This window comes from Dipteris shenzhenensis, chromosome 9 (genome assembly GCF_047967505.1).
Source record: "Dipteris shenzhenensis isolate YYH24624 ecotype China chromosome 9, Dip_SZ_1.0, whole genome shotgun sequence".
Classification (NCBI taxonomy): domain Eukaryota; kingdom Viridiplantae; phylum Streptophyta; class Polypodiopsida; order Gleicheniales; family Dipteridaceae; genus Dipteris; species Dipteris shenzhenensis.
In genome coordinates this window covers 44,171,693-44,187,167 of record NC_141604.1, presented here as the reverse complement: position 1 = coordinate 44,187,167, position 15,475 = coordinate 44,171,693, and the positions used below count along the sequence as shown (strand labels likewise).

At 41.3% G+C, this 15,475-nt stretch overlaps 1 protein-coding gene across 1 annotated transcript; it reads left to right on the top strand.

The window, feature by feature from the left end:
- Positions 1–7,117: 7,117 nt before the first annotated feature.
- LOC147898690 (thioredoxin domain-containing protein 9 homolog) lies at positions 7,118–14,546 on the top strand. The gene is made up of 4 exons (XM_087379477.1): positions 7,118–7,238; positions 7,427–7,702; positions 7,787–7,945; positions 14,174–14,546. The coding sequence occupies exons 1-4, from the start codon at positions 7,215–7,217 to the stop codon at positions 14,351–14,353; spliced, it is 639 nt and encodes a 212-aa protein (XP_087235603.1). The 5' UTR covers positions 7,118–7,214; the 3' UTR covers positions 14,354–14,546.
- Positions 14,547–15,475: the final 929 nt, after the last annotated feature.

Here is a 15,475-nt window from a genome sequence, read left to right as displayed (position 1 = left end):
GATTGCTCTTCACTATCACTTTTGTTGTCATACATGTACCAAAGATCCTAGGGCATATGATGCTTTTCTTGGCTGTTTTGTTTGCCTAATAAGGGGCGCAGTTTTTGCTGGTTTGTTAATGGTGATTTTGTTTTGTGTGGCCTATTAATGGCTATTAGTGGTGCATTAAAATAAATGCCCTATATTGAATGTAGCTTGAATGAAGAGAATGTGGACTACTTTTTGATTAGCCTTCTTCTTAAGTGCTAGCCTTTGTCATGGCTGAGTCTGCCCGTCACCTCTAGAGTGCCAATATGAAGATCTTGGTATAAATGGATGCTCAAGTATGTGTGGGTTTGTGGATATGTATGTGTGAGCATATGTTTATTTACACCCATTGTCAGGTGCTGATGTCTATGAGGTCATAGAGAGATTTTGCAGTGGGTTGGTGTCTTATGCTCAGACACATAACATTTCAGCAATTCAAGAGTAGTGGAATTTTCCTCTTTGGATTGCCTATTTGATAGAGGATGAAAACAAGACGAATATCTCAATGCAGCGTCCATATTCTCAAAGAGCCCTCTCCAAAAGAAACTCGTCATGTCGTCGTACTTCTCTTGGAGCTATGGTTGACAAATTGTAAATTCCAAGTTTGATGCCAAGTTGATGGCAATTCATAGTTGACCAATCACACAACTTTTGTGTTTGAGACGGGGATTTTTGTTTTGTTAAAAACCTTGAGGCGTGCGACTTATCAATTAAGACTACATGAGGTTAAGGATGAAAAGATGTTTGTGGTATTACGGATGAAAAGATGTTTGCCTTGAATGGTTATCATCAATACTTACCAAAACTATCCTTGATGTATTTTTTTACTTGGCCTTTATTTGATGGCTTCAGCTATACACTTGTTGGTTTGGCAAATGGACAACTTGTATGCTTGAAACATTAGTATGAATTGGGTTGAAGACTCTTGCTCACCTCCTTTGGCTAGGAAAATTATATTCTAACAATTCTTATAATCTAGGTGAGGACCTTTACATTGCTTGAAAAAAAATCTTTAAAGCTACTTCATAAATTTGCAATGGGAAATAGTATATTTGAGACAAATTACTATTAACACATTCAATTAAAATTGGGTTTGAATTCATTCTATTCGGAGGATCTAAGCTTTTGATGTTTCTATCTAAGCTTAGTTTCACTTGTTGTTGAGGACTCTAATACTTTATTTCAATTGTTTCTTAAGTAGCTAGGGGCTTGTCGCCTCTCTCTCTCTCTCTCTCTCTCTCATGCTCCCTCGCTTCCCACCAAACTCCCTTTTTAGTTTTCAGCATGTCTTTGAAAAAGACTTCTAGAAAAGGGAAACCTTTGTGACTATATAGAAAGGAAAACATCCTTTTTGTTATAACAAAAATCATTCCATATTAATTAATTGGTGGGAGCTACATGTATCAAGCAACATGTGCTCAGTGGGGCATTGCACTAATCTACCTACAAATATGAAAGTGTAATTTGTACTTCTTTACCAAAATATAAAGTGAACAAATTCAAAAGAAAGATGCAATTGCAAGTGTGAAAGATGTTTAATCTTTGTTTGCATACTTTCATTTTTTGGAGTCCAACCCTCCTATGTGTATAATCCAATTATCTGCAACTCTGACAATGTAAATAAGTAGTGAAGTGCATTTAATGATTAGAGGAATTCATAATTTCAAGCTTTTTTGGTCTTGATTGAAGGAGTAATTTCATTATTTGTATGCATAATAATATATTCTCATTGGAAATTACTCCTAAGAGCTTATATCTAATTTTGTGCATGCATAGGGATGCACAATTGCAACTAATGATTGGATGATCATTAAGGAACGCTGCCATGTGCATTAACCAATTGCAAAATGATGTTTTTCCCCATTCACACATGTGACCTTTCAAGAAGCATGTATGAGGTTGAAATAGTGCAAATTGCTAAGGAGATTGGTAGGGAGAATGAAGTGGGAATTTCTTTTGGCATGGATGAGATTGATGATGTTGGTACAAAGTTGGTCGGAGAGGAAAATGAGTTTTTGGGTTAAAACCTACTTACTTTTGATAAGGCTCTTATCTTTCCTTTTAAGCTAATGCACTAGAAGAGCTAATCGAGATTCACCATTGCATATGCAAATTTATGAGATAAGTTACCCATATATTTTGCAATAATTAAACGTAAAGTCAACATCCATATTACATGTCTAACTGACGCATTGCTTTATAATGTTGCATGTGGAAGTCATACTCAAGATTGAATGTATTTTTTGGGCATTTGTGGAATGTTTTAAAATATCCAATGCCTCAACATGTCCATTAAACATACCAAGATAGGTATGAATAATTACTGCTATTATGGCTAGTAATGCAATGACGAAGTTGTGTCATAATATATCCATCATATACGATACAAATATTCCATCTTCTCATTTAATGTTTTGTTCTATAAGAAAAATCATGTGTTGGTTGTATTTGGATGAATTCTGTGGTCTATCCAAGAGTACCAAAATGCACAATTGCTACAAAAAGAGAAAGGAAAATGTTGCAACAATTGTGCCATGTCCATAATGAATGAGGCATCGACATGCATATAGCGATTTGTTGATTGTTGGTAGTAACACATTAACATATAATATAGAACAACACTTGATAAGGGTGTATATGTCTTGCATAGTGTACATGTATCTTTTCAAAAAATTATAAAATGAAAGTTATACTCACCATTTGAGTTCGACTTGCCAAAATAGCGCAATTATGTTTCAATCAATATAACTTTCAATTAAACTTGCTAAAAATTTATGTTTTCAAACAATAACAATATAACTTTGTAGTTGCATGTTTGCACTCACAAACATGTGCCACATTTGCATACGCTCATATTTGTGCTTGTAAAGAGCATGTTGCAAAAAAGTGAAAATGCGAAAAGAGGGTGGTCAGCCCTAAAAAGACCCGGGTAATATATATCCAAGATTTATACAAAAAAACAGAGTAGTCGAAGTTTCAAGATATTAAGTCCAAGATCTTTGAAGAACTTTATATTTACGCAAAACTTCCAAGACAATGGCTCGAGATAGAAAACGCAGATAGACGAAAATGAGAAAAGATTGAAACACGGAAAGATGGAAAGGCGAAAATGCAAAAATGTGAAAAGATAAAAACGCGGAAAGATAGAAATAAGAAGAGAGGAATAGAAGAGATGAGAGAAAGAGAGCCCAAAGAGAGGAAAAGGAGAGAAAGAGAGCCAAAAGAAAGAAGAAGGGGGGGGGGAGAAAAGGAAGAAGGAAGAAAGAAGGACACGAGAGAAAGAAGAAGAAAATAAGAAGGGAATAAGTACAAGAAGAAGGGAGAAAGAAAGAAAAGGAATAAGGAAGCAAGAAGGAGAAGAGAATAAGAAGAGGAGAGTGAAAAATAGAGAAAGAGAGGAGGGAGAGAGAGTTAGAGTCGAGAGGAAAAGAGGAGAGGAAGAGACCCAAAAGAAGAGAAATACAAAGAGGAAAATAAGAGGAATAAGGAGAGAAAGAGAGCCGAGAGAGAGGAAAAGAGTGTTGGGAATTGTGTGATCAAGGGCTTGCTCTAGTAGTCATATGATCATGTGTGTGTGTGTGTGTGAGAGAGAGAGAGAGAGAGAGAGAGAGATTATGTGAAGCACACTTAGTGCTATGATGTGTCTAGACTATGACATAAGTGATTATGTAATGAAAAGGCCTTCACTTGAGGAGGTGCCATTGATTTAGGAGTCCCTATGATGTAGGAGAGGTGCCTATGATCTAGGCCACCCTCTCTCTTTCACTCTATAAAAGAGAGGATTCCCTCTTAAATCAATAGAACTCAATTTTGTCTTCACCCCATGTTCTCATCTCTTGCCATGATGCATCTCTTCTCTCCCACCACTCTCCAACATGTGGTATCAGAGCCTCATCACCCTCCTTGAGTTTTTTGAGCCACTCCATCTCCTTCTTCCTCACCTCCACCTTCTTCTACATTTTTCCCCTTTCTGCTTCTGATTTTAGAGGCCACCATTCTCAAGATCGGACCATTCATTTCTAAAACCCTTTCAGTTGGAGCTTGCCCTTGCCTAGGTGCACGTCCTCACCAAAGGGATCTCTAAAATTTTGCTCTTGCTACCCGTGCCGATAGTTTCTTCATGCAATAACATTTTGCAAAGTTTCCCCTTGTAGACCACCACCATTTGTAAAACCCTCTTATTCATAGTTGGGCGACCCTATTAGCTATTTGCTATTCGATTTTGAGGCCATTTGGTCGATAGATGGAGGATAAATTAGAGAAAAACCAGTCGATTTTAGAGCTTTTGCCCAAGACGATCTTGCACAATATTGCATGATTCTTTTCTAGAGGATATTATTTGCTATTTAGGGTTTCTTCTTCCACTAAAAGACCCTTCATAGCCTCTATAATCAGGGCGAATTTCACCCTCCAGTTGATCTCTATCTCTGTAGGTAGATTTCTTTATATTTTGGTCAAAGGGTTGACCAAGTCAACTAAGAATTGGGGCTTTTGTTATAAAAGTCAAGTTCTTATAGTCTTTCAGCTTCTTGGTTTGAAAGTTGACTAAGTTGACTTGTTTTGGTCCACATTGTATGAAGAATAGTCAAAGTCACTTCATATTCAAAGTTTACTATTTCGATCTACATTGTTATTATTTTGAAGGAATATACTCATTATCTACCTTATTATCCTTCTACTTGTGAAACAGTAGACACTACCCTTGTAATGACAAGTGGTAAGACCCTCTTGTGCGTGATTATTTTTTTGGGTTACATGATAAAGAGGCATTCTACAAGAATGTTTCAAAGAGCTACATAAAGAATAAGAATTATGATGTGCTTGTGCTCTCGGAAACTATGAGTGTGAAGAAGACAAGGGAAGTACAATGGATAGTCCAATATGAAAAGGCTCTTGCTATCATGTGCCACATTTGCATACACTCATATTTGTGCTTGTAAAGAGCATGCATGTGTGTGCACATGTCTGTGCACGCACTCGTGTGTGCATGTGCATTAGCATGCATGGACATGTGTGCATGTGTGAAAAACATACACATATATGTGTAACCATGTGTACAAAATGCAATGATGTATGTCTTCAATATGAGCGTCATTCATATGTCTAATAAATTGAATGTCCAATATTTATAGAGAACAATTCACGTGGGTAATTTAACCCTCAACATAATTAAATGCTCGATGACTAATTGCACTCATAAATGTAATACAATGTGTTTCACAATCAAGTGAATAATATGTCAACTTTAAGAATCAAACATCAAACTTAGTCACAAGACATGCGATAATGCACATACAGCAGTTTAAGGACATCCGTGAGAGTCACCTACCAACACAGACTTCCAAGTAAGCTTACAACAAAACATATTCAATAGCCCAATGTCATGAGCAACACCCTCGAACATCTTCCAAACTCTCTTCAAGATCAAACACTCCCAAAATAAATGCCATCGCTCCCCAAAGCAAGACCACAAACTGTGCATAATGGGGATACCTTCACGTATCTAGAGAGCCTCTTGCAAAGTGGCAAGAGTTGATGCAACACCTTCTAAAGCAAATACTTGACATTCCCAACCCCTTGAGTTTCCATTTAGTGTTCAGCTTGATTCCTCCATCAATAGTTATGCCTCGTTAAACTCTACTTAGCATTCAATCTTGCACACAATGACATACCCAAAAGCATCATTCTATATGTAGCTTTTGCAGAGATATTTCTCAATGTATATCCCTCACCAAGCAACGATTAGTTTACCACCCATCTTGCACTAACCACATAGGCCAAGAATCTACAAAAACTTAGCACCTTTGCAAGGACCACCAACACACCTTCATTCAACCCAAACTGTGTCGAGAACCTTCGAAGACTTCTCAACAGCCTTACCACCATCCCACAACTAACCCCAAGACACTAAACCTTTCTTCTCGATTTTCCCACCTCTAGGCAAATTAATCAATTCCAATGGCTTATGCTCACACAACATAACACCACTCCACCATATTCTCTCCAAAAAGCTCCCATCCTCCCTAGGGCCACCATTATCTTTCCATACAAGGGGCATTGGTTGCAAAACCATCTCATTTTTTTGATGCGCAAAATGAATGTAAATTTGAAGAACAATAAATCAAGTAACTATAAACAGTCAAATAGAGTAGCAACAATAACATAAAGATGAAATGCCTTAGTTGTAAAGGATAGGTGTGGTGATGGCTATGGTTAGGTCGATTGCGTATTGGTGGAAGAGCCTACGATGCCTCAAAAGGGTTAACATTGTAGAAAAAGAGAATGAACTTTCACACGACTCATGAGGGTTTTGATCTGGATCTTTCAAGGAAGAACAATGATTCTCACTAATTAAAACCTTATTTCTCAAGAAATGGCCAAGAAGGTTGGACTGAATGCAAGGAGCTCTAATAAAACAAAGTGGAAGAAGCTAACTTGGTAAAGTTGTTGAAAAGAACTTGTGTTCCTCGTGTATACCACCACTTGTAGTCCTGACATATTTATGTGTATATACACAAGAGTTTTCTCCCTACATTGGGTACATGATAGCCGAGTAAAGCTCCAACATTAGCGTACAACACCATGCAAGGATTCTATCTAATGGGATTTGAAGATGAATGATAACATAAATATTATGATGTCAGTCAAGTATTGTGACATATATTGAAGTTGCATACCGTTGTTACAGGTGGCTAACTCCCTCCTGTACTGATGCCATGAATTATTTATGCTTGTTTTAACCCAAACAAAGCTTCACTTCGAGTGAGCACTACAAGGGCAAGGTGGAAAATGCTCACCCATTTGCCCGATTTATTCTCGTCCACCATCACGTCGCCGCCCAAGGGTCAGACAGAGACTAGATTTGCGAAAAGTTGAGGGCCCCATCTCGTTTTACATCCAGTCTCACCTCTATGGTGGAAGCTGGTGCAACGTGCGTGCGCGTGTGTGAAAGAGAGCAATGCCCAATGCTATGACGTGGGGATGGGTGTATCGTGCAGAGCCACACACCAGGCAAGCCTTCTCTGGGGATTGGGCGATGTGTGACCGCCCGGAGTAACACTGGTTACATGTGAAGAGCAGTTAACCAGAGTTGCGAGAGTGTAACAGTTTTGAAAGCTGATACAGAAATCCCTGCTTTTCCCGGCATTTCAGTCATTTGTTCTGCACATTGCCAATTTCTTCAAACCATGGCGAATCCCGCTCTCCAACAGGTATCTAGCACTGCCATGAATCTTCATTGCTTGCCTGCAACCATTTCTTATCTTCTTTACCCCATCGATCCTTTTCTTCCTCCCTCATTATCGCTTGCATCGATCATTTTTCTATTCGCCCTTCATTCCGGCGTCTGAATTTTTACATTCAATCCATTTTTTTAACGAGAGTGCGCCATGACGACCAGATTTTGGAGCAACAAGTGCTCACTGTTGCGCACGTGGTCGAGGAGAAGCTCGATGGCGAAATATCCAAGCTGGATAAACTTGATGAGGATGACCTCGAGCAATTAAGGGAGAGACGCTTGCAGCAGTTGAAGAAGATGGCAACAAGACGCCAGCATTGGATCTCCCTTGGCCATGGAGAATATCAGGAAATCATGTCTGAGAAAGATTTTTTTGCAGCGGCAAAAAATAGTGAGAGGGTGGTTTGCCATTTTTTCCGTGAAAACTGGCCGTGCAAGGTTAGATACTTCGTTGTGAAAGCTCTCATCTCCTTGGTCTTCGTTTGATTAGACAGCTGTCTTAACGTACTGTTCTCTCCACAGGTTATGGACAAACACCTTACTTTACTTTCTAAACAGCACCTTGAGACAAGGTTTGTAAAAATTAATGCGGAGAAGAGCCCTTTTTTGACTGAGAGGCTGAAGATCGTTGTTCTTCCAACCTTGGCGTTGATCAAGAACACGAAAGTTGATGACTATGTGGTATGATTTACTCTCGTCCTTGTGATACATTTTGACTTGGGTTTTAAAAGTTACGCACTACGATTTTTGATGCAACTGTGTATTCCTTAGCATTTGGAATCCTTCTACCGTTCTTTTCAACATGCAATGAAATATTTTGGTGTTTTGGAAGATATTGTTGGAGTGAACAATGCCCCTTTCTCAAAGGTCCATGATGGAACTCCTTGTCGCATCTCTGCTCCCTATAGGGCTAGCATGCAGTTAGTTGGGCAGACTGGTATGTTAGATCAAATTGACTCGATAGACCAGCCTCGGGTCCGCCGACTTGTGGTTAGTTAGCTAGCCCCCAGTCAGTTAGTCGGCACTTGAGCATGATCAGCCTGGTCGGCCATTTAGGTGGCCAGGATGAACAGCACATGTTAGCCATACAGCTTGCCATCTGGGCAACAACATCAGTGGCACAGGGAGGGGCGGAGGTCAGGTAGTTTTTGGCCCACACAGCATCTGAGGCAGAGCACAGCTGTGTGATTGCCCTTGAGACTTTGCTGCAACCATCCACCTTAGGTGGACTGGCCACTGGAAAAAGTAAACATTTATCAAGTGGATACGCTCATTCTCATTGATATATAAGATTTCGGGTGCCTCCACGTGAATCCTCGTGGGATCATGCTGCCTGTTACCCTTGTTTAAAGGTAAGATTTTAGTCTTGATACTGGATGCTAAGGGCCTTGCATGATAATGAAGGATCGATGAACGATTGCCAAGAAGTTGTTGTCTGAGGGTGTTTGAGAGCTCTTGCTCTGCTCCATATAGCACTGACCGACTCTCGCTCTGCTCCACTGTAGGTACTTTGCCAATAGCAAATTTTGTAGAGATATTGTGCTTTTTGCTCAACTCATTATCCACTACTGCACTTTTGCTGGGTTTTCGAACTTTAGCTGAATCTCTAACATGCTACATTGGGCGGTTCTTCAGCTGTTTTGTGTCAACTGGAGGATTTGTTTGAGGCTCTTTGTTCGACTACCAAATCTTACACCCCTTGTTGGCTTGCTTCAATTCTCAAAGCAAAGGTATCAGGTTAGATGAATACTGTGGGTCGATTCCCCCGATGTGAGCCTCCATACGAAGCAGCAATCTTGGCTGCTGTATGGGCAAATGCATGCCCATACATGGGGGAGAACATGTGCCTTTGATGGGATTTGAATATGCACATCAGAGTGAAGGGAGGACTGTTAAAGTTGGTCAGCTCTGTCTGTACATTATGGTGTGAGGGCTTCTATGTGGGTGTGCCTGCCCAAAGAGCAGTGTCACAAGAAACGTTTCTAGAAATGTTTCTAGAAACGTTTCTAGATTTTTACAGGCGTTTCGTCTAGAAATGCCTAAAAATACTATATTTTATAGAAGTTATATATGATGCAGAGTAGAGGGTAGAGTAGAGTAGAGGGTAGAGTAGAGAGTAGAGAGTAGAGAGTAGAGGAGAGTAGAGGGTAGAGTAGAAGGTAGAGTAGAGGGTAGAGTAGATGGTAGGCACTAGGAGCAAGGCAAGCAATGGAGCGGCGCGGGAGAGGAGCGAGAAAACGAAAACGGCGGCCAAATTCAGAAAGAAACCCGTCGCAGCAGATTTTTTGACAGCCAGACGTTTCGCCCTAACTGCCCATTTCGGATGTTTCTAAGAAACGTTTCTTCGCATTTCGGTGCCCCGAAACGCGTTTTTTGGTGACACTGCCAGAGAGTTGCAATATTTATTTCCTTTCTCACTCCATCTATGGCAGGCAGTTTGGGATTTTGCCAGGGCACATTGCCGGTGTCAATAGCTGAGTTAGTGGGCTCGTTAGGGCCTGGTAAGAGTGCCCAGTTAGGGCCTGGTTTAGGCCCGGTTAAGGGGTTGTGAGGGCTGGCTATTGCCAGCTGGGTTGGGGCCAAACAGGCCTGCCTGACCAGGTTCGGGAACTGACCAGATCATTTCGGGTCAGCCAACCAAGTCAACCCAGACCTGGTCAGGTCAACTTGTCCAGGTCAGCAGCAGTTCCCTGCCCAATAAATAGGGTCTTTTGGCCCTTACATTTTAGAGTTTGTAGGGGCAGTTTCCTGTGTCTTCTGAGCTGCAAATCTACTTCATATTTCTGCAGTTCAGCCCTTGGATTGTATTAATTCATTGGAGGTTTTCTCAGCAGTAACACAATGAGGTTTCCTTGAACATCTATTGCAATTCTTGTGCAGTAGTCTTCTCTCTCTGGTTGTGGTTTTGCTCTCTTTCTGTTCACACAAATTCCGCTGCATTCTGACATGGTATCAGAGCCCAAGGTCGTGTAAAGCCTTGGACCAGGAGAGTGCACTGGGTAGTAGGAGCTTACTGCTGATTGCTACAGGCGTGGACAGTTCGGGAAGAAGGAGAACCTCTGAAGAAGGTGTTTTACAGTCGTTGGACAGTTCGGGAAGAAGGCGAGCCTCTGAAGGTGACGTGCAGCAGGCGTGGACAACTTTGGAGAAGGAACCTTCTGAGGGAGGCGTTGCTGGACAGCCTCTTCTTTCTCTCTTCTTTCCCACTCACCCTTCCTTCTCTTCTGTCCCACTCACCCTCCCTTTCACAATAGCAAGCTTCCCCCCATGAGATGGCAAGTCTACTTGAGATGGCCGAGAAGCCAGTGAAGGTCCCCGCTCTACCTACATTCCCGATAGACTGTGAGTTGGACGGAAACAACTATGGTGTGTGGAGGGTAATGATGGAATCGGTGTTGCAGTCATATGACTTGGCTGATTTCATTCCTTGTTGAGGTTATCAAGCCAGATTAAAATGAGCATAACCTTGGAATTGAGCACAATTGTGGGATCGGATCAATGCCTGTATCCGTTCTTTCATTTTCCTCAACTGTACCATCAACCATGTGAAGCACATGATGCTAGCCAAAGGTATTTTGGAGCACTTGGCATCTCTCTATAACAGGGTATCACCCATGAGGGGTGCCTCCTAGGAAGTACAGATGCGAGTGTCGAACCCTGCGAAGTCAGCAACCATGTGGGAGCACATCGACAAGTTACAAGCACTTCAATAGGAGGTCCTTCAAGCTGGGATTAGATGCCACCTGCAGCATGGAAGGTTGTCACATGGGCAGTACTTAGGGCCAGATCCGGCTGATGCAGAGGCCATGTCTGGGGCTGGGGTTGGGGCTGGTGATGAGCCTAGCAAAGGACCAAAAGCAGGTCTGGGAAGTGCCTTATATGGTCCTACATCAGTCAGCAGAAGTCAGGACCCTCTGGGCCAGCTGCTGGTCAGCCAGAAGAAGCCTGTCACGTGGCGGGTTGGCTGTACAGACTGGCTGGCCAGATCTACGGCTTTCCAACCCTATAGAAGGGCCCCCATTGGCCGGGGGTGGGGGTGGCATTCAGCAGCGCTTTCCCAGATCTTCAGCAGGAAGAAGAGCTGCAAGCAGAGGTATTGGGGCAGGACTTTGGTAGCCCACTGTAACTCATTGTGAGCATGCACGGTGACAAAGCTGATAGGTCCCAGTAGGAGGTACAAGGACGCATACAGATGTGCCAAAGGTTCACTTCTGGGCACTGATTGATGGTGACACATTGAGCACTACTATTGGATCAGGATTTGACCGATTTTGGAGCCTTTGGCACACATCTAGGCAGAATCCGGGCTGCTAGGTGGTGGCAACATTTTGTAGCAGGGGCTGACCTAGTTTGGAGCACTCCATATAATTTTTGTGATTCCACAGCATCTAGTTTATGTCTGTGTCTATTCTCTTGTACGCTTGTGTGCGCTAGATATGGAGTGTGATTAGGTGCCACTGTGTGAACCCTGAAACAATTCTTCTGGTCTGCGGGAGGTTGGGTACAGCAAGAGCCTCTCTGTTTTCTGAAAGAGAATACTCTCTTAGCTCATTTCATAAGCAGACCACTCCCGAAATTCAGGCTGATTTCTGACCTTTTCCCGTGGTCAAGAAGGGCTCACCAGGGCCACGGAGGGTCTTTTGGCCTCTTGAACTACACTGTTTGCCTCTTTACCAAGGGCCACACTTGGTTATATTGAAACTTGAAAGACCCCCCTCTCTATAAAGGTCCTTTTTGATCTTGTTTCAAAGACCAAGGAAACTCACCGTAGGCAGAGACCTGTCCAAATCGGACTCCATTCTCCCCATGCCTTTAAGACCTCACGCATTTCTCTTTTTGTGAGCCATGCCTCCAACTGACTACCCAATAGTTTGTGAGACCACTGAGGGAAAGCATGGCTAAATCTCCCCATTGCGAAAATTTTGAAGCTGTGTTCTTGTTGGTCTGGGGCTTGTGGTCTAAAAGAACTGATGTGTCATCCTATGACAATGCTATGTCCACCTGGCATTTGCAGCATGTAAAGAAAACTATGCTCGTCTGGCCCTAATGCTTGTACCTCTACTCTGGCACGCTCATACCACTCAGCTAGCATGGGGACCTTGGCAGTTGCTCCCTAAGTCTTGCAATAGAAATGATATTCCATCGGATGGCTTATTTCTCCTAGAGAGTCTAGCATCAGCTGCGTGTCTGTTCCTCTATTGTCACACTGCACCCATCCATTTGGGGGGATGGCTTCTAAGGTCCAGATTTGGGTGATGGCGACGACTCCTAGTAGAGCTAGCACAAGATCCTTACTCCACGCTGTGGTAGCCTCTATTGTGGCTGATCCAGGTGTAAGACTATGGGGGAGTGGTTTTGGTGTCCTTGTGCATACCAGAATCCCTGTGTCGAACCAGCTCTTTGCATATCTCAATAGCCTATGTAAAACAGCTCTAGCCTCTTTAAAATGCTGTAATGCAATTGTGCCTGTCTTACCGGCATGGACATGCTGTACCGGTGCTGCCTTGCTGTTCTCTTCTATCGCTTGCTAGTTATGTCAATTGCTAGGCATACATCAGAGTCACAGTATGTTATTTGCCTTGAATGTCCAAGCTTGAGAGGGGCTAGAGGTGTACCATTTGACCTCATAGCTAAAACTTTTGAAACACATCACCTCTTATGATGTAAACACTTCAAGAAGTGGGCTATGTATTGGAGATGCTTGGAGAGGGTTGAGGGTTGGAGTGTGCTGACTGTTGGAGGGCTGAGTGAGGGATGAGTGCAAGCCTTGATTGAGGGCAAGCTTGAAGAGCTTGATCAGGGGATGTAAGCAGCAGGCATGTGAAAATCTGGTGTTTGGGTTGGGCCTGGTAAGGCAATCCTCTCCAAATAAAAGACAGGGATGCCTTGGTCGATAAGAGGCATTCACAATGCTGAACGGTTCAAATGCCACAAACAGTCTGCATGAACTGGGGCATGGCAGCCCACATTGCTGCTGTGTGGTTTTTGCTACTATTCTGACAGCTTCTTGCTATTCTTTGTGCTAACCTGGCTTCTGCAGACAATAAAATGGCAGTGGGCTTGATAATTCAGTGAACCTGATAGACAAGGCTTTCTCTTCCGTTACCTTGATAAATCAGTGAAGGCTTATTATCCAATATTGTGACTGCTTACTGTTCTGCTTTCTCTTCTGTTACCTTGATAAATCAGTGAAGGCTTATTATTTAATATTGTGACTGCTTACTGTTCTAGATGCGTACATAGTGCTGCAACTGCTTTTCCAGTAAGTGGTCAAGTATGTTTTCCTTACTGCTGTTGCAGTTTGGTTTGGTTGTACTTGGACTTGCTGCCAATAGAAGAGGTGAGAGTGATGGGGGAGCAGGTCAGTCTTCTTTCCGCATGCAGGGTGGTTACACAACCTTGCCTAGGTGATGACTACAGAAGCCCCGGCAGCAAGAGTATCATGCTATGATGAAAGTTGTGGGCCAACAACCTCAAGGTGATAGCCTACTGACCACGGAGATATTATGGTACAAAAGGTGTAAATGCTACAGTCTGAGATAAATGTTGATATAATTAAAATTGTTAATACGAATGGTCTGTTGCTGTTGTTTTTGCATGTCCAATGTGCATGTGTCGTCTAAGGCATTATCATGGCATGAGAATTTCTTTAACTTCCAACTGCATCAATTCATTTTTGTAGTTTTTTCATTAGATTTCTTTTCTTGGATTTATTGCTCTGAATCTGTCTGAATGCTCCTCGAAAAGTTAGGTAAGTGACGATTTTGAAAAACCCATCATGTACATTTGTTTTGCTCCTTGCTGAATGATGTTGGGATTGCATACCTTGAGGGTCTGATGGGGTTCCATGTGCAAGAAATGTATTGTTGTGAACAAAACACAAAAAAGATGCATGTTTATGTTTCACAGGTGGGGTTTGATGAGCTTGGAGGAAGCGATGAATTCACAACTGAGGAGCTGGAGGAAAGGCTAGCAAAGTCTAGCATGGTGACATTGGATGGAGAATCATCAGCACTGAAAAATAAGGCAATAAAAAAGAGTAGTGTAAGACAAGGTAGAGTGGATGCCGGTTCTGATTCAGATGATTGATATACGATGAATCATGTGTCTGCTGCCTGCACTGTGGCGTGCTGCATTAGCTACTTGTCTTGTACTCATACCAAGGGTTACCCTGTACAACTTGAATTCAAAGGAATGGCCAGGCTAAGATATGAATTGGATTTGCCCACAATATTTAAATGTTTGTGTTTGGGTTGGACGGTTTGTACTCGAAATTGGATGATTTTTTTTACTTCTTTACTAGTATATTCAACAAAGATGCATGTGGGTGATTTTGTTGCTTGCATCAGGCTTTAGGTTACTGTGAAGGGTTTTCTACGTTTCGATCCTCCAATAGTTTTGCAAATTACACTCCTAATTGTTGCTCTAGAGTTTTTCTCCTAGCTACTGGACTTAAAAAACTATCATAAACTATTGAGAAAATATGCACAAAGTTTAAATTGCACAATGAACTTTAGCTTAAAATAAAACTAAGGAATGTATATACAAAGTTGATCATGCTTCTACATGCCCTCAATTGATAACTCATATACATGTAAAAATAAATATCTTAAAATCTTTGCATAAAATAGTACTAAAATGATATGAAAAAATCCATTGATTACTCCAACTATACATATGCTTAAAGATGCTATTACTTTTATGCAATCTTAATACCCTTACTATATTCTAAAGTAAAGACATTAGAGTCCAAACTACATATAATGACATAATCAACTATATTTTCTATAATAATAATAAGAATAGTAAGAACTATTATGCTAATACATTGATGTTTTGGTGATAAAAGACTTCTCGTCGAATACATACATACATCATATACATACCTACATACCTACATACATATATATATATATACATGCATAATCTATATGATCTATATATATACATATATATGCATATGATCAACAATTTTAAATTTACCATATATATAAAATAAAGAAAAATAAATATGTATACATATATTAATATTTATTTGCCTTTATATATATGGTAAATTTAAAGTTGTTGATCATATGCATTGGGGATGCCACATCTCCACCTTTTTACGTTATTTGTATGTGAGTTCAAAATTGAATAATTGTTGCCGAAGACAAGTTTCCAGTTTTGCTATTTTAAATTTTGACATGTGAAATATGAGTTATGGTTGCA